Here is a 22,714-nt window from a genome sequence, read left to right on the forward strand (position 1 = left end):
TGGTTGCATAAATCATTGAGCAATCCCTCTTTGCCTGTGAAGTCAACAGCTCAGTGTTTCAGTCACCAGTTATTACTTGTGCTTGGTGGTTTAGGGTAAGGAAGATAAAATGCACGTAATAACCCAAAGCGCGATCCTGTTTTTGTGGATGCAAACACTGACCTTCGTGAGAAGTGAAGGTAAGACCAAATAGTAATTTATACACAAATTTACTGTTGTGAGGAAACTAATTTATTTATTACTATTTTTGTTTGTTTGTTTGTTCCTTGCTGTCCTACAGACTGTACACTTAAACAGTTTTTAGAAAGCAATAAATATGATGAAAATTTTGACACATCTAATCTGGATGCCAGCTACCCTCCTGGAAAACAATTTAGAGTGAGCTGCAATGTTGGCTACACTGGCTTTTTTAAACTGATCTGTACCGAGAGAGGATGGGAGACTAGAGGCACTAAATGTGAACGTAAGTTACAATCATTAATTGTCTGGAAACAAATCTTTATTATGCCATTACAAGTTGTAAATACTACTAAACATAATATGCAATATGTAGCCGAATTCTGTTAAATAGACGTAGTGTTGTGGTTTGAATGAGTGCATAATTCCAAAGAAGGCTTAACTTTACTGTATGATCAATGTTGAATATGATATAGTATTAAATCGAATATAGTCTATTATTATTATAGAATCACTGGCCCCAACAATAAATGTACTCATATTTTCTATCATTTTTATGTTATAAGTAAAATCATGTGGTCATCCCGGCGATGCCCAGTTTGCAGATTTTGCTCTGGTCCAAGGTGACGATTTCGTCTTTGGGTCACGAGTTGTATACACCTGCCAGAAAGGGTATGGAAATATTTCTCATCACACTTTATACTTTTATTTTCTATTGTCATACTGTATCCCTGTAGTATAACCTACATGACAAGCTGTTTAAATTTGGTTCATAATGAGACCTTTTCATTATTTTCTATGTTACACTTCAGTTATCAAATGGTCAGTCGCACAAGCTCCCGGCAATGCATGGCTGGAGGCTGGGATGGAGTTGTTCCTGTTTGTGAAGGTAAGAGCTGAAATAAAGGATCCTATTCATCCAGTACCTGACACAATGGGAAATGTCATTCTGTGTTTATTTCTTTGAGTCATCCCTTAGAAATATTTAAAAACTCTCATTTATCTTTACTTTTTTTTGTTTGTTTGTTTTTTTTCCAGCCCAACAGTGCCCAGCGATTCATGTGGACGGTAATGTCCTGGTGACTGGGGACCCAGATGAAGCAACTTTTGGCAATGTAGTTCGATTCAGCTGCAAGTCCAACACTGAAATGCTGGAAGGGCCAGTGGAGATCTATTGTGATGAAAATGGAGCCTGGAGTGCGGAGGCTCCAAAATGCAAAGGTAAGTAATAATATGCAATAATAAACAACAACAAATTATTATTTATAATAGATAACACCCAACACAACACGGCCCACCTAATAGCCATCATGTAGTTATAAGCTCTATTCACACCATAGCTTAAGTCCAGTATATGGGAAGGTCAATACCTCTCATACCTGTCCATTAAGTGTTGTATAATGTTGTTATATTGAGTTTTTTAAAAGAACGTAAAAGTAGAATTGCTCAAAATTAGTCAGTGAATCAGGACAATAAAATTAATCTCATACCATCCCACAAAATCTGTCTGTTTATGAACGTATGTTGTAGTTATATTCATGCTTGTGTGTTTTCTGTCTTCAACAGAAATAACATGTGAAATACCCGTGATTGAAAATGGTTTTGTGCACGACAAAAAACTGAAGTACAACGAAAAGGACGTCCTGCATTTTACGTGTAATCCTTCATTTAAACCCGCTGAAGTGCGACCTTCAACATGCGCAAAATTTGGATCCAGAGCAGAGTGGAGCCCCACACCTTTGTGTGAACGTAAGCATAAACTGAGTAATCTGATTTAATTGGTTATTTCACACCGACTAGTGAACACTGGTGGTCAATTTTCTATCCTAGCATGCCACATATGGTTTCTAGTCTTCCGACAACTCAAAGCGCTTTACACTTCATATCTCATTCATCCCATTCATACACATTCATACACTGATGGCATTGGCTACCATGCAAGGTGCCAAGTACCAAGTGCTCATCAGTTTTAGGGGCTAGGCATTCATACGCATTCACACATTGATGGCACAGCCTTCGGGAGCAATTTGGGGTTCAGCATCTTGCCCAAGGACACTGTGACATGCAGACCAGAGGAGATCGAACCGCCGATCATCTGATTAGTGGATGACCCACTCTGCCTCTGAGCCACAGCTTACTCAGGCTCAAACATATGCCCTGAGGTCATAATGCTGAATTGTGACTTCTCTCCTTGGCATACAGAGCAGCTGTATGTTTCTGTTTACAAATCAGGCACCATTCTGATCATTACTGTGGTAACTGAGCTCAGAGGACAGGGCGGGCTCACAGAGTCAGATAACCACTAAAGTCTAAACATATCTCCTTGTTTGTAAACTAACAATTAATTGGCAAATACCATATACTGTGCATTGAGTATGATTATTATAGGCATAGAGTAGTTGTGTCACTATTCTGAGAGCATATAGATGAACCAGAGAAAACAGCTTTGTCAAAACTGTCTGAACTGACCAGTGATAAACAAAATTCACAACTTGTTACAACAAACTAACAAATAATGTTTTTAATTTCCCAACAATTGCAGCAATAAAATGTAGACTCTCGGTGGCCCTTGAAGGAACCTCGTATGATCCTGCTTACAGAAATGTGTTTTCACCTGGTGACACATTAAGAGTCAATTGTGGAGAGAAGTACTGGATTTCTCAACCTGAGTACAACTCAGCAGTAACAACATGCAATCCGGACGGAGAATGGACAATCAGACCAGTATGCCAAGGTATAAAAGCAACATGGACTTATTGTTCTTTACTGTGTGTATGTGGTTCATCAACCCATGATGAGGATTATTAATCTAATCTTGATTCATTTAAGATACACAAGTCTTTCTCTGATTCTAGAGGTTCGATGCAGCACTCGACAGCCACATGTGTATCGCTTTAGTATCTATTGGGGACAAATAATAAAAATGGATGAGACTGTAGGATACTCATGTCGGGGAGGCTATAAGAGCCCAGATGGCAGAAACCTGGCCACATGCACCAGAAAGGGTTGGAGACCAGATCCACTTTGTCAAGGTATTGTAAAGTTGCATTAATATTACATGACTGTACATGAAAGTGAGAAAGAAACTTTTTGTCCATGAACTAAGAGCCTCTAACTCTGGAACTAAAAGTCTGTTTTCCACAATATACAGCCACTTCAGTATACTATAAATCTGTCGTGGTCTCAACAGAATTATTTTTCCTTTTTCAAGAGAAAATCAAGTAATACTGCCTGACAAAAAGATGAATATTTCTTGTAAAGTTTACCGACATTTAAACAAATGTGCAGTGGACTACTTGTAGTGCTGTGAAAGAAATGTCTTGCCAAAGCTGAAAGCCACAACACCTGCTGATCCTGCATGGGTACTTTGATTAAATCATGGATACAGTGAAACAAAAGATTACTTGTGGCTCTAATCCTCCCAAAGTTAACGCATACCTTAACGACTCATGCAATAAAAGCAGTAACTCAGAGGCTGGAGACATGGAACGTTTAATATGATAAATACTTTTCATACGTTGGAACATCTTGCTTATTTTACCATAATGTAACATGAGCTCTGAATGCAGGCCCGTTACATTTATCTATTTCATATTATGGTTATTACCTAAATTATTAAAAACTAATTATCTGAATCTGATGAACCAACTCTGATGTGGAAACTAAATGCAGTTTCTACTTGACATTCAGTGTACAGACTGACTTTTCTTCTCTTTCAGAGATAACATGCGAACCAAAAAGGTTTCCTGATGCTGACCCTGAAGAACCCTTTAAAGACCAATACAGTAACTATGAAAAGGTCAGGTATACCTGTAAGGAAGGTTTTACTGGACAATTTATTCTAACCTGTCGGGGAAGCAGTTGGACCGGGTCTCCAGGATGTAGAGGTAACTTCCAGTCAACCAAAATGAAAATCCAGACTATTGCTAGTCAACTGTTTTTATGCTGTATGAAAGCCTTTCCTCTGAGCTGATGAAATCCCTACAGCTATCTGAGTACAGCAGAACAGATATGGGTTCAATCTTCAGCCTGTTATGCAAAAGAAATGTTTTGCCAAAGCTCAAAGCCACAACACCTGCTGATCCTACGTGGGTATTTTGATTAAATCATGGATACAGTGAAACAAAAGGCTATATATATCAAACTTTATGTATCTGTTATGTATCTGCTTTAACACTTTGGTGTTGCCAGTTTGCCAGTTTTAATGAAAGTGAAATATCTGAATACTTTACTTCAGATATACAAAATTATGTGAATCTGATGAACTAACTCAACAAAATGCAGCTTCTACTCACCATTCAGTTTACAGACTGACTTTATTTTGTTGTTTTTCAGCGATAACATGCGACCCAAAAAGGTTTCCTGATGCTGACCCTGAAGAATATTTTAAATACCAATACAGTTACAATGAAGAGGTCAGGTATATCTGTAAAGACCATAATGCTGGAGAATTTACTCTAAAATGTGGAAAACAAGGTTGGATCGGATCACAACAATGTGCAGGTAGGGACAAACAACAACAACAAATTTATTGTTGCCATGTTTTGCATGCATGTATTTAAAGCAGACTGTAAGGGTTTTCTCATGCTGACCCTGAAGAACCCTTTAAATACCAATACAGTTACAATGAAGAGGTCAGGTATATCTGTAAGGAGGGTTATGATGGAGAATTTACTGTAACCTGTCGGGGAAGCGGTTGGATCAGGTCTCAAAGATGTAGAGGTAACTTCCAGTCAACCAAAAGGAAATTTGCATGCATTAAAAAAAGGTTTTAATGATGAGACAAACTTTATGTATCTGTTATGTATCTGTTTCCAGTTTGCCAGTTTTAGTGAAGGTTAATATCTGAATACTTTTCTTAACTAAATTATGTGAATCTGATGAACTAACTCAACAAAATGCAGTTTCTACTTGCCATTCAGTGTACAGACTGACTTTTTTTGTTGTTGTTTTCAGCGATAACATGCAACCTAAAAATGTTTCCTGATGCTGACCCTGAAGAAGATTTGAAATCCCAATACAGTTACAATGAAGAGGTCAGGTATATCTGTAAAGACCGTAATGCTGGAGAATTTACTTTAAAATGTGGAAAACAAGGTTGGATCGGATCACCACAATGTGCAGGTAGGGAAAAACAACAACAAATTCATTGTTGCCATGTTTTGCATGCATGTATTTAAAGCAGACTGTAAGAAAGTGACTGGCCAAAGCTGACAAACTTCATAAGTTCCAGTCAAGTTATTTTATGTAACATGAGTAAAAGTTTAAATGCAGGACTGTTATGTTTCTTTTTAACATTATGGTGTTGCCACTTTTACTAAAAGGTAAAACATCTGAATATTTTACTCAACTAGATTATCTAAATCTGATATACCAACTCTGATGTATAGAAACAAAACGCAGTTTCTACTTGCCAGTTTATTTTCTGTTTCTGTTTTTCTTTTATTAACTGTTTTTTATGCTGTATGCCTACCCTCTAAGCTGATGAAATTCTTACAGCCAGCTCAGTAAAGCAGATCAGATATGTTCAATCTTCAGTCTATGAAGTGAAAAAAAAATGCCTTGCCAAAGCTCAAAGCTTACAGCTGTTTGAGGACAGCAGAACAAACTAAATGGTTTGGTAAAAAATAGTGACACAGTAAAAGTTGTGGAGGTTTGAGGTTCAGGAGCATCTTTTTCTTTTTACCCATTCGTCTTTCAACCAATTTTCTTAAGGACGCATCTTATTTTATCAATCCACTGCTGCAGAATATCGGACTTATACAAACTTGTGCGTTTTTGCAATTTAGCATCCTTAGTTTACAGTCTTACATATGGACACCTGTACATGTGTATTTGTTATGATTACATTACTTATGATCAAAAACTAGCAAGTCAACAACTTTGTTAAGAGAACAACAATGCAAGACGTAACAGCCATCTAATATTACTTCCTAGTCCAACAGCAAGAAGCATAGCTACTGGCTCCAGATGAAAAGTTAAGGGTCATCAAAGTGAGTTCAAATTATCCTAAGAAGAACATGAATGCGTAAACCAAAGTTCATATCATTTGCATCCAATACCTGTAGAGACATCTCATTAGAAACCACATGTCTAAACCTGGTGGTGGCACTAAATAAGAAGTCAGCAGGATTGATCTCCCGGGTCAAAACAATCCAGCTACTTTTTTTGAGATATTTAATACTTTTGTACTTTTACCAGTAGCATGAAAGTGTGTTGTTGCTATCGTTTGATTGATGTTATCTGAATGTAATTTTCTTTGATTTTCAGAGACAGCATGTACAAAACCTTCGATTTCAAATGGATTTGTAGTTGGCCCGATAAATCAGACGGTGTTCTTCGCCTGTAATGAAGGTTACAAGCTTTTCACCAAAGGCTGGTGGGGTGCAGCCAAGTGCGATGGCACTGAGTGGTCTGTACTTGACCGATGCATTGGTAATTATTCTTTAATGCCTTACAGGTGTAACTGTAACCAGCATTAAAAACTGTCAGTTTGATGCAGACTATGAACCTCTAGCAGACTACCAGCTGTAATAATATATTAAATGAGGTTTTGGATTCAGTAAAGATTTTTTTAATATAAACGCCCAGTATTTTCTGAAAAAGGGGTCAGTCCCTCAAAACTAAATTTGATATGGGAGATAGCATCATATACAATAAAAGATGTACTTCCATGCTGTATACACAATATAAAAACCTAATTGTATTGAATTGTATACATTTTATAGCCAAAAGTGAATGTGGAAAAACTCCTGTGATTGCTAATGGTGAAGTGGCTGAAGAGACCGGCCAGATTAAGTGTAACAATGGATACCAACAGGAGGTTGACAATCTAACTTGTCAAGATGGAAAATGGACTTCAGGTGGAATTCCACTTAATGCTGTCTGCAGATGTGAGTCATCTACATTCTTATTTTCTGATATAAGTATTTATACAAGGGTTATAGGGTTTAATTTTAATACTGTGCACGTTTTCATCTTTTGCAGCTATTGGCACTCACTGCAAAGCCCCACGTAGAGTTGAGAATGCAGTTGTTTTGAGCGCACCTATGAAGGAATACTTGTCTGACTCTAGCGTCACTTATCAGTGTCACGATAATTATACAATGGTGGGAGAAAACACGATTCTATGCAAAAACGGGACATGGGAGCAGAAAAGCATTCACTGTACAGGTTTGTGTATATCCAGAAGCATTTCACAAAAATCGCACAAAAATTCACAAAGTTACTGCAAGTATGCAAGATTTAGAATGCCATTTTATTGTATAGGGAAAAAAACTTTTGAACAGTTGTGTAGCTCTGGCTTTGGGCCATGTTATGAAATTTGTTAAAAGCCCAGTACTGATTTTGGTGTATTTACCAAATCATATGAATGAATGTAAAGTAATTTTAGCAGTAATACCATGCATTAGAAATACCTTGACAAGTGCTAAAGAAAAAAAACTTCAAAATATACCTGTTCCATGTCAGCATTCACCCACACCCTAGGCCTGAAAACCTCCTCTTCCCATTGGTCCAAAATACCTGTGCTAGAAACACCCAGCTAGTTAACTGTAAACATTAGCTAACAGCAGCTACAGTTTACTGTCTGCACTGTCCACTTTTACAAAAAAACAATCAAATAGTTGGCGTAGTGTGACTTAGTGCTGTAAAACGTATTGTGTTTCTCCCGGGTGATCATACACGGAGCACATCAGAATATGGGGTGCAAATTGGGACTCATTGTAGTTTCAACATGATTTCAAATCTGTGATTTTATGGTAGAAAAGTTACACAATGTTCCTAAAACTTAAATTCACTGAAACACACTCAAATGTCTCAGGTTACATGTTTACAGATCATTTCCAACAGCAAAACGCAGTTTCTACTTGCCAGGGTACAAACTCACTTTTTTTGTTTGTTTTATTTTCAGAAATAACCTGCGACAGAAAAAATTATCCCAATGCTGCCATTGCTGGACCTGATAAAGACAAATACGAAAACAAAGAAGAAGCTGTGTATGACTGTATATATGGTGGGCAATTTACTCTAACCTGTGGGAAAACAGGATGGACCGGATCAGATGAATGTAGCGGTAAAGAACAACAAATTCATTGTTAGCATGTTTTGCACTCCTGTCTGATGAATTAAAGCAATCTTTACTGCAATTTGTCTGTTTTTGATAACCGTTTTTATGCTGTATGCCTAAACAATCATTCAGGACCCCCCTTATACTGCATTGTCAAGTACTATTTAAAACATTTAACACAAAGGAAAACAGACACTGAAATATGGAGGCATAATGCAGAATCTGGTCTGCTTTTAAGAAGTATTTAAAGTTATGTTTTCAGGAAAAAAAATAAAGAAATAAATGATGCTTTGTTTTCCTAAATTAATGAGGTTCTCTATGCCTCTCAGCTCCTCTGAGTATAAGTCCTAGAACCAGCTTCCAGCATGTCCCAGTTGGCCCCCTGATTATTTTTTCAGCATTTTATTTCTAAACTGCTGATGTATGTGCACAAAATCAAAATCTGACTTAAAAATCAGAAAATTTAGATTTTGCTGTTTAATGCAAATGTTAAATGTGACATGGGAACATATTTTTGAGTCTATAAATCAATAGAAAACATCTTTAACATTTGAACTGCAGACATATGATGTTAAACACCTATATCACCCTGATGTGAGACCTGTAAGACTAATCCGTCATGAAGTGTGAGTCAGAATAAGTAAAAGTGTGCCTCCTGCTCATAGTTAGTTAAAAAATCCCAGCACACCATGGAGCATTTCTCCCTGCTTTACGCTTTCTAACGCTGTGCTGCCCTCACAGTGGTTTGTGGTAATTTTCAGACTGTAAAGTTGTAGAGCCTGCCATTAAGTTCCTCCTGTATAAGTCCATTGACCGACAAAATATTCAGGATCAAAGTCTTCTCTATTGATCATCAAATTATTGTCCTAACATGTTGAGATGTGATACTGAACACATACATTTTCTCCCACAGAGCCAACTGAGGACAGTGATGCTGGTCATGTTGGACGCCCAGAGAAGATTCAATAAAAATGGGCAAGAAAAAAAAAATACAATTGCAGTATTCATGCTGATACAGCATCCTATAGAGTATGCATAATCATTATTATAATAATGTGATCTGAAATTATTACGCTTCTGCATATTGAATAAAAGAGGAGAAAAAATAAAAGGCTTTGTTTGAGCGTTCTTTTTTTAAATATATTTTTTACTTTACTAGAATCATGACTAAATACAGTAAATTGCTGTTTGTTTGATTATGCAACCACATAACCAATAAATTTGGTTATATCTGTCACCAGTGTATGTTTAGCTTGAATTCGAGGATTATGTCACACATGTGAGGACGTGCTCGGTTTGTCTGTGTTTCCCTGCCCTTCGTGTTCTGCGTTTGTTTTTGTCTGTCTCCTCTGTCTGTGCAGGCTGGGCGTGGCTGACCTCTTTCTGCCACCACTCCCTCATTAAGCCTCACCTGCTCTGCTCTCACACCTGCATCTCATCATCTCATCAAGCTCCTGCAGTATTAAACTCAGGTCCACCCTCCCTGACTCCGTTGTACCTCTTGTGGTAACTATTCTATCCCCCCCCAATCCCTCCCCGCCCCCTGGACTCCTCCTGTCTTGTCTATTTGTGTTGTGTCTTGGCAATAAAAATCCTTCAAAAACAACTCCTGTTTTGGTCTGCATTGTGGGTTCATTGTCCTGCTCTTAGTGCAAGCTTGTTTTTTTATTATTATTGTGTCCAGATATTTAGATCAAACACAGTTAAATCCGGTTACTTAGAAAAATACAGGTACATTATCTGTTTTTATTAATTTGTTTTATATATTATATCACATACATTATACATACAGAGCTGGTAAAGAGCTTTACTATAATTCAACCTTCTAATATGTATATTATTAGAGAAACACTAGATGACTGCTGTCTAAAAATTGGGATTATACTGGGGTACAGATGTTTTAACTCATATAGATAGTGTGCGTGTATCCTGTCTTTTGCATGTCTCGTGCACTTCCCTTAATTGGCCTCTGATTTACTGAGGCTGGCAGGGAGAGACAATTTTAAATCAGTAGTACAAGGTTAGGAGAAACAGGCTGGGGGAGTACCATTTGGATATAAAACATAATGCTCATTACTGAGCAGAAAACCAAAAAGGAATGTTATGATATCTGTATCAGGTGGGAGGTGTCTGAGACAGCCAATTTTTTAAAAATGTATAAGAACCAACTGTTAGAGCTCCTCAAGGAGCCTTTTCTCTGTAAACCTTTTCTGTGTGTTGCACTGTTAAATGCTCCTTCTTGTACAAGAATAATAAATTCAACTTAAACTTTGATACTTTGAATCCAGTCTTCCTTATTCAAGGGTTTTTTCTTTAAAAACAACTGCTAAAGTATGATAAAGTTGCAGTTGAAGACTGCTGCTACTTGGTTTGATTAATGGTTTAATGATACTGATATTGTTTTTATCAGCTGATCAACTTCAACACACACACACACACACACACACACACACACACACACACACACACACACACACACTTGGCCAAGGAGGATTAGAGACACTCTCAAAGTTCATCAGAAGTGCCTGAGTCGGTCTCACATTCTGCCCAACTCATCCTGGTGGATCGACTTTAAACCCCAAGATAACACCACAAATACTACACGCCCAGAATTATTCACAGAGAATGTCTTTACCCATGCAGGTGTTATTGTCAGCATGTTCTAGTCTGGAGACACAGATGTCTGTTTACGCAGATTGAAACGTCAACGGCAGCTATCTATTATGTCTAGGAAGGCAGCAACAGGTCTCTGGGACCCTGGACACCACAGTGTTGAGATAGACTGGCACCTACTGTTCTCTATCAAAGCCAAACAATTAATACTGCTGAGGACCTCAAGGCCCACACGTGACCTTGTGTTACCTAAGGATAGAAAACTCCATAGCACTATAGAAAACTGTGGGTGTAAGTACCGTCGTAGCACAATGTTGCTTTAAGGCAACAAACCAAGATCTGGTCCAAAACTTAGGGACAGTTTTCAATTGGGCATTTGACACTGTAGACTGAAAAGTAGTGTTGGTTAATTTAATTCAGTCAATCTTACCTTCATGATATAAATGTAGTTAAGCAAATACTATGGCTTAACTGCATATTTTTTCATTAAACTCAAAAAGACAAAATATTTAATCTCCGGAAGTTTGGGTGGTTTCATGGTTTGGCTTTTGGTTAAAATTAAGAATTAAGCTTAGGTTAAATTGGTTAGGGTGAGAGTTCAGCGTAAATGGCCTCAGATTGAGAAACGAGTGACAGTGACATGTTTTGAAGCTGCATTACTCATTTGATGTTTTTTTTTTTAATATGAATCATTATGGTGCAAATAAACAGCTCGCTCAGCACTGACAGTACCATTTAATCTCATTGCTTCATTGACCTCATCATCCACTTAATGATTTTTACAACAGACTTTGTACTTTAGCATCAACTTGTTAACAGTGTGGCAATCAATACTGGACAGAAACTGTTTAATCATCAGCAGATACAAACAGATCAGAAAGTCAGCTGGAAGTGCAGTTAAATGATTTATGTTTGCCAGTTCTGTAGTGTATTAGACATTATTTGTTATATTTTAGTATGTTTGTATCTAAACCTCCCTGAGTTATCCTGTCAGGTCAAATCTGAGAAGAGATTAAGAAGATGTTGTTGCTCTTGAAACTTGATATGATTCCTTATGAGAACAGGGTGTGCTGTGTGTGTGTGTGTGTGTTCCCATTTTTTTATGTTGCGTCCAGCCTTATGCAATCTCACTGGGCAGTCCCGGTCATGACCCTTAGTGCTCCCTGAGGACTGCAGCTGGGTACAAACACACAGAAATTGCACTGAAAAAAATAGTTTGTCAAAGGAGTTTGCCTCAGTTAGACTCTGGTATGTCACTGCACAACTACTTGCTGAAATGCGGTCATCTTTAATCCTTTTTTTTCTCCAGCTCTGGAGGATTGTGCAAGTTTCTCTATCACAGAATGGTAAGACAGAGAAGAAACATCCATTCATGTTAATTGTAGTAAAAGCTGTTTATTAGGTAGTATTAGTGTATACATGTGGGTTATTTAGCATTAAGTATGTACAGTACAGTCTCTTCTTCACATGCTGTCATCCAACACTGAAAGAATCTGTAGCACACAACTGTTGAGAAGACATGTCAAATTTTTTTTTTCCCATGTTGCTGTTTGTTAGTAACTTGTTCAGGGCTCCCAGATGTTCCTAACGCCTACCAGTCAGAAGAGTCCAAAAAAGCAGAGTACTTTGGAGGAGATGTGATATATTTCCGTTGTGAAATTGGTTATATATCAGGCCTAACCATCAGATACGTATGTTCAGGAGGTAGATGGCTTGCGCTCCACAAGAGAGAGTGCTTCTGTGAGTTGAATGGCTTCCTTTTCTACAACTTATTGTGTTGCCACTTGGGTGATTATATTAATCAGGTTACAATAAATGTAATTTTGTCCAAAGATCCATTAAAATGTTGAACTTTTGGTTAGTGAGGAATCTAAGTGAATGAAAAATGTGTTTTTGTTTTTTAAAATTTCAAAAGTTCCAGAGTAGTTTGACGTTTTACTGACACAAATGTAATTGTATCATCACTGTGTAACTAAAATCCAACTAAACTAAAAATCTGCTTGGCTGATTTCTTTTTTTTTTTTTTTTTTTTTTTAGTAAAGCCATGTAAACTTCCTGATGATACTCCCAATGGCTACTTTCGAATAATCCATGGTGAAGACTTTGTTTTTGGAACAACTATCAGATACTTTTGTAACGAAGGGTACGTGAATCTGATTTAAAGAGACTAAAAGTAATGTTAACACAGCCTTTGTAAGTAGTATATACAGGACACTTTATGTGTTCATTAATTTATGTCTATATTGTAATTTATTGTCAATCACCTGGTGTACAAGTTAGACAGGTTTTACAGAAATAGACAAATACATAAATAAATAATAAAGAATCCTTAAAACTATATAGTAGTCCATTATGAAGCATTTACTAATTGTATACTGCTTATAAACTAATCAGGAGGGTGACAAAGTAATATTCTTTTTTAATGGTGTATGAGTAAGAATTGAAAAAGATATATCGTCCTCTCTAATTGGTGTTGTTGTAATCAGGTGTTTTCATCTCATAATGAAAAACTTCATCAAAGCTTTCATTGCAGGTATCACATGGTTAGTAAGGAAGACACCAGGACTTGTTTGGTGGACAAATGGACCAATCACGTGCCAATATGTGATCGTAAGTCTTAGTAATTGACAGAACTTGTAATTGTTGTTGTTATTATTATAAAGTTGCATTGGAAACTTTTATTTGTCAATGCACAAAAGACAAAGACCATGCAATGTCACTTTACAATATTGAAAGAAATGATATATTATTCCTTTTAACTTAAATCAATTCACTTTTATTTTTCTGTGTTCTAGTTTGTTAGTTTGGATCAGCAGCTATGGCGTTGTGTTTTATTCACAGCTGTTTTGAATTTGCTCCCACTGTGGTTCACAATGTCAGAGGATTGGTACTGTAGTATTTTAACCCCTCCTCCATACCACAATTATGGACGAAACATGCTTTCTCAGAACCGAAGCAGAAATAATTAAGTGATGGCCATAACCTAAACCTCTAGGGTTGTTATATTATCTAGAAGAGTCTTCTTGAAGGAATGTGGAAAAACAGCCTCTCCCACTATGGAACTCAATGGGGAGGCTCTGCTCCCTCTTGAAATATATTAAGTTTATTTTTACAACAAATTCTTGCCTTTTTTCATTTACTGACCTGACTGTTGTGTTTACACAGCTTTGACCTGTGACCCCCCGCCTGCAGATGAATGGCTTACTGTAAGTGGTGTACCAGAAAACGGAGAAGCCATACTTCCTGACCGCTTCCTCACATTCAGCTGTAATAGACCTGGCAAATATCTGAATGGCAGTTCAATGGTGATATGTGGTAGAGATGGGAATTGGAATACTCCATTCCCCTCTTGTGAAGGTAAAAAATATAGTAGTAGAGCATGTAAGAAATAATCAAAATGACTGTGGGATCCCAACCCCAGTCCATTAAACCTCAAAGTTTTTCATTTGATTATATCTGTTTTATTCATTCCAGACATCTCTTGCAAAGTTCACATGATGCATCACCATCTCATTGTAACTGGACTACAACCAGGAGATCAAACAGTAAAGACTGGACATAAATTGCAGTTTCAATGCAGAAATAATTTTGTACTTGAGGGGCGTGAGGAAATTGACTGCTTAGAAACTGGGCAGTGGAATGCAGATTTTCCAACCTGTACTGGTATGTTCACTTTCATTGAAGGTTAATGTACAATTATTTTACCCATCTTTTTAGGTAAACTAAAATATAAATGACAAAGTACATGGACTACTGAGTACTGAGATTCACACTTCAAAAAGTAATCAAAAGTTATGGTAACGCTCCATCGAGCTGAGGGGAACTGATGATGATGCTCTGTGGGTTCATCACTACGAAGCCTTAAACATACATCTTGATAAAACAGATTCTCTTCTTTAAAACAGAAAACTGCAAAGTCGGGGATGTACCAAGCAATGTATACACCATCCCAAGTTTACATCAAGTAGGCCATCAACTAAGAAAAGGAGAAAAGTTAAAATTTGTTTGCAGCAATCGTAGACACATTCTTCGAGGGAATGCAGAGGTTGAATGTTTACAAGACGGACAATGGAGTGATTCCTTTCCAACGTGCGGAGGTAAATCAATTGTGTCCTCTTGATCTTTACCTAAAGAAATCATGTGTTGCAAAATATTACGTAACTGCTGATCACAGTCTGTCAGAATTTGTAACTCGTGGTGAAAATGTCACAGCTGCTCAACAATAAGGTACAAACTTTCTCTGTCATCTTTTAGATCCTGTGGGCTGTAACAACCCACCAGCACTTGTAGATGGAGACACTGTGACAAGTCTTAAATACCAGTACAGTCATGGTGAAAGGGTTCAATACACCTGTCAGGATTATTACATCATGGAGGGGAGTCCTTACAGAACCTGCAGCAATGGTCAATGGACTGGAGAGATGAGATGCCTCAGTAAGCTACAATTCCATTTTTATTGTCTTTTATGTTTGTTTGTAAAAGGTATAAAATTAAGGTCATGGAGTATTTTATCAGTAATTCACTGATTACATTTGTTAGGACATATCCATTGTTCAAGTACTAAATACTGTATAACAAATATAATGTTATGTTTTCTCTTGCAGAACCCTGCACTGTGAATAAAGAAATCATGGACAGACACAATATTGTCTTCAGATTCTCAAGAAAGGAGAAGCTGTATTCGAGACATAATCAAGAAGCTGAGTTCATGTGTAGCGGACGAACAACACACGATCGTGCAGCAGCCATGCGTCAGAGATGTGTTGATGGTGTGATAACACTGCCCACTTGCCATTAAAGGTTTTTAGTCAACTGGACATGATAAACATGAGCTGGCTGGGGAAACGTGTAAATGATAAGTAAAACATTTCAACAGTTATACTGATCCAGTGGCTATACTTCAATGATCTATTTGTACATTCGAAGAATTTTTTTTTGTTTATTTTCACATCGTCTGCAAAATCATCAGCATGTACTCTATACGTCCAGTCTTCTTCTTCTTCTCCACCTGTCGAGCCAAAGTATCCCCAGCCAAATTATTATTTCTTACTTCGAAACTGTATGTCTATAACCCCTCTACGCCTCCCAATGCCACCACATATATAAAAAGCAGAATGCTACCTAAACCCATGTGTCTCACACGTGGCTGCTGGCTGTATTAGCATTGGCAAGAACTGGCATTTATGGTACCTGACTGAGATTTATTCTTCTGCAGTTTAACAAGATATGTAGGGCTGACGAACTCACATTGATCATAACAGCAGGGATGTGACTGTATACCGACAAAACCCCATAGACAAGAAGAATAAGAAGAGTTAAGTAAGTTGTTCTCTGAGAAACCTCATCTTATACAACCTCCTAATAAATAATGCATGTTGAAGGAACATGTCTGCTAGTGCAAAGCTGTGGCTACCAGATGCATTTTTAATATTTTTTTTTACAACAATGGTTACCCAAATGGCATGGAGCAAATGTATCCATTACACCCCTTTAACCGAATTGTGTTTTGCTATACTCTGTGTATTTTCTTACTACAGTTTGGAACTTTTCTATGTGTCAGCAGTAACTTGCTACAAGTGCCTGACAAGAGTTGGGTAGCAAACTATGTACGTGGAGTTCTTGTAATAGCCTCAAGGCTAAAAAACAACTGAACTTTAGTTTCTTGTAACCAACTTGATGGTTTCCAAATACGTCAGATGCAGGGCAGGAACTGTATACATGTATGCTTTTGTCAAATTCTGAACCACTCTGTGTGTATGAAGACCTCTGACCTTTCAGGTGAAATATTCTCTGAGTGGTATTCTTTGTAATGTATGTGCCTAACCTCATTTTATTCTTACTCTGTTGAATGATTAATAATGAATGAATAAAACAAAGACAATTTCTAAGTAACTTTGTGTATTTGTTCATCTATTACTGTAATTTCCTCCATATTGACAATTTATTGTTGATTTTGGTCTTTTCATTGGTTAGTAAACAGTAAAAGAAATATAGAAAATCACCAGACTAATCTTTTAGGTATTGGAAATGTCAACACTGATATTAAGCACCATAAGTTTCTTTTTTTTTTAGTATTAAACCAAAAACACAAACGCAATTTAGTGGTATGAAGGACAGGAAATGCAGTCTCCAGTATGAAGTATCAGTCAGTATCAAGTCCTGTGCTTTGCACTCCCAACCATCCACCCTGACCTCTTCTGATGGACTTCAGTGCAGAACATCTCACTTCCTGAACTGGACATTGCTACTAAACATAATCTGGGCACCAATCACAGCAAGCTCAGAGTGTTTTAATAAATTTTATCTCTAATACAGACCATAAATTATTTAAAACAAATTTTTAATTATTGGCTAAGAACATATTGCTTCACAGGATTGATAGAATACTGAACAAATATGAGAGTATGTGAAGTGAACATGAAAAAAAGGATGCCGTGTGTGACCACCTCTGGAAATTACTAGTACTGGAGGGGAAAGGGCATGCTGGTGTGTTGCAATGCAATGTGCTTTGTATAATTACACTGGCAGCCCATGTTGGGGACAAAAAAACTAATTCTGATCATAAAGTACGGTCTGTCAAAGGAGCATGCGACTGTCTGCAATCCTTCTGTTTCTCCATCTGTGGGGGAATGTAGAAGTTTCTTTCTCGCTGAATAGTAAGTGGGTGTCTCTTAATTACTGAACTGCTTTTTGGAGATGGAGTGTTTAGGTTTTGTAGATAAGACCCATAGATTAACTAATCAGTATCTATGTTAGATGTACTAGTTCATACAACCGGTCACAGCATACTGCATTCTCCTCTGAATTATCTTTTTTTGAGACTTGTGTTGTACTGTCTTCATCATGCTTTTTGCTTTTACTTTGTTCATGATTATTTTTATAGATTAATACATGTTATGAATTCATTAAACCATTAAATTTTAGAGTATAGTCAATAGTCCAATGGTGTTCCTGATGAAAACCATGCATTTCAAATATCATTCCTGTACTTTTAAACATTATTTGGGGAGTTCCAAGATGTGGTCGACATCCTTTTAATTCTATATTTGCGTTCTGTGCCCACCTTTTTTTCCTATTGTACATGTGAGACAGGGGGCTTTTTTCATGTTGCCATGTTTTAGTGTGCTCCAAACTCCCAGAATGTTCCTCAGGCCCTCATGTCCGAAGAGCAGAGTTGTGTGTTTTAAAGCATTGTTGAATTACATTGTTGCAGGACCTGTAACTGGTCCTTAATCTGAAATCATCTCTGATCTGACACCTTACCGTCCAACTATCTGTGCTGCTGGGCTGGGTAGTTAGAAAATCTGCAGTCCAGAACATACCCAAAGTTGACATGTAGAAGTTATGTACTTTGTTGTATCATGTAACGTTGCTTATACCCAGGCACATAACTGATGGGACAATTTGTGTAATCTCCTCTTCTTTTTTTATGTTGATATGTTAGCATGTTCAACCCTCCCTGATGTTCCTCACGCCTTTGTGTCAGACGAGACCAAAAAAGATGAGTACCAAGAAGGAGATGTGATAGATTTCACTTGTGGACCTGGTTATACATCAAGTCAACCGTCCAAATATGTATGCACAAGAGATGGGTGGCTGGCAGTCCGTCAGGGAAAGTGCTACTGTAAGTTGGATTCTGTTTCAACGCTGATTGAATGACTTGTAGAAAATTCCTAGAAACCTACTCTGTGTTCGCAAATATATCAAGTAGTGAAAAAGAGGACTGGAGTGAAAAATACTGAACAGACAAACTAAACAAATGCTCTGTTGTTTGTTCATGAAGAGGTGTCTCTTTTTTTTTACCTACAGTTCTGCTTATTTTGTGCTTTTTTTGCTGGGTCTGTTGACTAATTCTGTTAGCTGTTCTATAGTTGAGTTACATTGTTTCAGGACCTGTAAGATGATACATGTTCTTCATCTAAATACATCTCAGATGTGATAGCTTCCCCTCCAACTGTCAGTGCTGTTAACAGGCGTACAGGCCATTCTTGCCACTCTTTAAGCATCTACATTACATCAACTACGGTAGGTGCTGAGATCTACAATCATCCAGTAGGACTTGATGAAACTTAACAAGTATATGTTTAGTTTAAGCATTTTTTAAACAACAGCTTTCATAAGCATACAAAATACCATCTACATTTTTATTTTTTTTAAGAGGTTTTTTTTGGCCTGGGGGAATGACTGAGCCTTCGTACATGGGGCAGTTGCTCTAACATTAAATTTAGAGCCTCAATTTAACACTGAGTCCTTTTTATTCACCAGTTGTAGCTACAACTTTTTACAAATAAACACATTTTCTGTGTGCATGTCAGATGTATCATGAAGGTAGATCAGATATCAAATGATTCATAATTGACATGTTATTCCACAGACTGTAATGTCCTCTTCTACTTTTCTGTTGATATGTTGTTTGTTAGCATGTTCACCCCTGCCAGATGTTCCTCACGCATTGGTGTCAGACGAGACCAAAAAAGACGAGTACCGAGAAGGAGACATGATAGACTTCACTTGTGAACCTGGTTATACATCGAGTCAAACCTCCAAATATGTATGCACAAGAGATGGATGGATGGCAGCGCGTCAGGGAACGTGCTATTGTAAGTTGATATAGGCTATCTGTTCATTTTCATCACAGACTGAATGACTTCTGTTGTTGTTTGGCATGTAGCAGGATTTCAGTAATCCACTTTTACTCTTGTAAGCTTAATTAGAATTTGAAAAGTTTGAGCACCATGTTCATCAGTAAATATGATCTATTGTAACTGTTAAACAAGAGCCTCAGTTGTTCTAGGAAAATAGCTGCAGTTGCAAACTTGGCAACATTTCCAACACAGCTCAGGTCTGAATTGAACTTTGAAGTTTGTTTAATTCTTTATTTAAACATGCAGTATCTACACTACAAGCACACATGAACTAGAAAAGCAGCTTTGACACTTGTTCCATGCGCTGCATGTTCCTACTGAACCCTGAAAAAAGTGTATTACTACAAAAAATGTTGCCTTGTCCAACTTCTTCTTTCCGTTCAGTGACGTGACTGACTCTTTCTGTTCAGTGTTAACTACAAGTTGTGACCCTCCGCCTGCGGGAAGCTTCATAGTAAAAGGTTTACCAGAAAATGACGAACCTATCGGTCCTGATCACATAATCACAGTCAGCTGTGATGGTCCAGGGAAACATCTGAATGGCAGTTCAGTGCTGATATGTGGTGAAGATGGACAGTGGAATACTCCATTCCCTTCTTGCATTGGTAAAAATTGTCATGACATTGTAAAAAATATCTATATGAGAAGCTTTTTTACTTTTATCGTAGAGAATGTGAGAAATGCAATGCCTGTGAAGACATTTATATGGAAACTATTGTAAGATAGACAATAAGATGTGAACGCAGCACTGACTTATCAAGTTTATCACTGATTACCATATTTTGAATTGATTTATTTATGCAGGTAGCAGACCTAGAGCAACATTCATTTGGAGTTGTGTTTCTGGTTACCTGGCAAATAAAAGTTCTATATCCATTCTCTTTTTAACTCTGTTTTGGTCCCCACCAACTCATGACAAATGTATGTGGCTCTTAAGCTGCATTTACACACAGAGGTTAAGTCACATTAGATCTGGATTTATGAAAACCAGAACCTAAGATCTTAGGTTTTATATGCCGCAGTTTATTACGTGTAAACCGATAAAACAGATTCTCTTCTCTATAACAGAAAACTGCAAAGTCGGGGATGTACCAAGCAATGTATACACCATCCCAGATGTACGTCAACTAAGAAAAGGAGAAAAGTTAAAATTTGGTTGCAGCAATCGTAGACACTTTCTTCAAGGGAATGCAGAGGTTAGATGTTTACCAGGCGGACAATGGAGTGATTCCTTTCCAACGTGCGGAGGTAAATCAATTGTGTCCTCTTAATCTTTACCTAAAGAAATCATGTGTTGCTAAATATTATGTAACTGCTGATCACAGTCTGTCAGAATTTGTAACTCGAGGTGAAAATGTCACAGCTGCTCAACAATAAGGTACAAACTTTCTCTGTCATCTTTAAGGTCCTGTGGGCTGTAACAACCCACCAGCACTTGTAGATGGAGACACTGTGACAAGTCTTAAATACCAGTACAGTCATGGTGAAAGGGTTCAATACACCTGTCAGAATTATTACACCATGGAGGGGAGTCCTTACAGAACCTGCAGCAATGGTCAATGGACTGGAGAGATGAGATGCCTCAGTAAGCTACAATTCCATTTTTATTGTCTTTTATGTTTGTTTGTAAAAGGTATAAAATTAAGGTCATGGAGTATTTTATCAGTAATTCACTGATTACATTTGTTAAGACATATCCATTGTTCAAGTACTAAATACTGTATAACAAATATAATGTTGTGTTTTCTCTTGCAGAACCCTGCACTGTGAATAAAGAAATCATGGACAGACACAATATTGTCTTAAGATTCTCAGCAAGGGGGAAGCTGTATTCACCACATAATGAAGAACTTGAGTTCATGTGTAGCAGAGGAACAAGTCACGATCGTGCAGCAGCCATGCGTCAGAGATGTGTTGATGGTGTGATAACACTGCCCACTTGCCATTAAAGGTTTTTAGTCAACTGGACATGATAAACATGAGCTGGCTGGGGAAACATGTAAATGATAAGTAAAACATTTCAACAGTTATACTGATCCAGTGGCTATACTATTTTGTTTGGAAATTCTAATAAAACATACAGTACCAGTCTAAAGGTTGAGTTCCTGTGCGTAGTTTTTGTTTGTTTTTATTATTTTCTACACTATGGATTAACACTAAAGTGATTAAAATGATGGATTATGAACATTATGATAAAACTATGTGGCAAATACAAAAGCATGTAAACAAAGCAAAACATGTATATTTTACATTCTTCAGCTTCATGAGCTCATCAACTGGAAGGCTGCAGTGAAAACACAGGTTTTTCCATTCATTTAAATGGGGATAGCACATTTTGACTGCAGCAGTACGGGCCGCAGGGGGTGCCCCAAAGAAAATGCAGTAATCTGTGGTGAAGTTAAACCAGACTCCCAATGTCACACTTCAATCAGATCGGTCAAACACAGTCGGCTTGAAATATCACTGACACTGAGCGCTATCCAGGTGGAGTTCATGAACGAAACAATGATTCTCTACCTGTTGTGTTCTGGCTTGGTTTATTTCAAGTACCAGCTTCTCTGTTTGTGTCTGACTTGCAGGCTATTCTGCAAAATAGTGACCAAGGAGTTTCCTTTGATTTGTCTCCAATGGTTTGAGAGAGAGGTAGCGAAAGCTGGTGAATCAGCGAAGTAAAAAGTTATTTTCTTACGAGAAAAGCACTAATGAATTTTATTCACTACTCTTGCCTAGTTATTACATTGTTTGCATGTCATAAAGGTTGGATAAACCATGTGTGAAGGCATCCTATTCCTCCTATTATCACAATAATACATTTAGTATAATAATACTTTAATGTGTTGTAGATGTGTTGGGACCTACTATGTGGCTGGACAAAGAGGGGCCTAAATGCAATAGAAAAGCCTGAACAAAGAAGCCATGCCAATAATCCATCATGCTTTGCAATCTCACACCTAGATGTGAAGTCACACTTCGGTGTGAAGTTTGGTTTGAATCTAATTGCAGGTTTCTCATTGGATGAAAGCCATGATGCCATCAAGACTATTCTGAGATTTAGCAGGCACTTTCCTTCACGGCCTTTCCATTGTAATGAGTCTGAAGAAAACTCTGCTGGACTGATCAGACGGATGCCAAGTAAGAGGCTTGTGTCTGGGCAAAGATAATATAGCTTGACTTGAAGTGTTTGGGACATTATGAGTTTGTGTTATACTGT

At 37.5% G+C, this 22,714-nt stretch overlaps 2 protein-coding genes across 3 annotated transcripts; both read left to right on the forward strand.

The window, feature by feature from the left end:
* Positions 1-19: 19 nt before the first annotated feature.
* On the forward strand, positions 20-16,361 carry LOC104936281 (complement factor H). Its single transcript, XM_027290224.1, has 26 exons — positions 20-179; positions 281-463; positions 744-849; positions 990-1,066; positions 1,216-1,398; positions 1,744-1,926; positions 2,720-2,911; positions 3,033-3,209; positions 3,897-4,064; positions 4,513-4,680; positions 5,134-5,301; positions 6,448-6,612; positions 6,906-7,070; positions 7,165-7,350; positions 8,090-8,251; positions 9,159-9,212; positions 9,607-9,751; positions 12,011-12,204; positions 12,416-12,598; positions 12,896-13,001; positions 13,392-13,468; positions 14,024-14,215; positions 14,333-14,521; positions 14,764-14,955; positions 15,113-15,292; positions 15,463-16,361. The coding sequence occupies exons 1-26, from the start codon at positions 110-112 to the stop codon at positions 15,654-15,656; spliced, it is 4,059 nt and encodes a 1,352-aa protein (XP_027146025.1). The 5' UTR covers positions 20-109; the 3' UTR covers positions 15,657-16,361.
* A 987-nt stretch (positions 16,362-17,348) lies between these two features.
* Positions 17,349-21,598, forward strand: LOC109142721 (complement factor H-related protein 1). 2 transcript variants are annotated; one of them, XM_027290633.1, is made up of 7 exons: positions 17,349-17,514; positions 18,294-18,482; positions 19,279-19,458; positions 19,914-20,108; positions 20,572-20,751; positions 20,909-21,088; positions 21,259-21,598. In XM_027290633.1, exons 1-7 carry the CDS (start codon positions 17,445-17,447, stop codon positions 21,450-21,452), a joined length of 1,188 nt encoding a protein of 395 aa, XP_027146434.1. In that variant the 5' UTR covers positions 17,349-17,444; the 3' UTR covers positions 21,453-21,598. The 2 variants fall into 2 exon arrangements, with proteins under 2 accessions (XP_027146434.1, XP_027146435.1); XM_027290634.1 differs by having other exon boundaries at positions 17,355-17,514; positions 18,303-18,482.
* The last annotated feature ends 1,116 nt before the right edge of the window (positions 21,599-22,714 follow it).

The sequence above is a fragment of the Larimichthys crocea genome, chromosome XVII (assembly GCF_000972845.2).
Source record: "Larimichthys crocea isolate SSNF chromosome XVII, L_crocea_2.0, whole genome shotgun sequence".
NCBI classification, from domain to species: Eukaryota; Metazoa; Chordata; class Actinopteri; family Sciaenidae; genus Larimichthys; species Larimichthys crocea.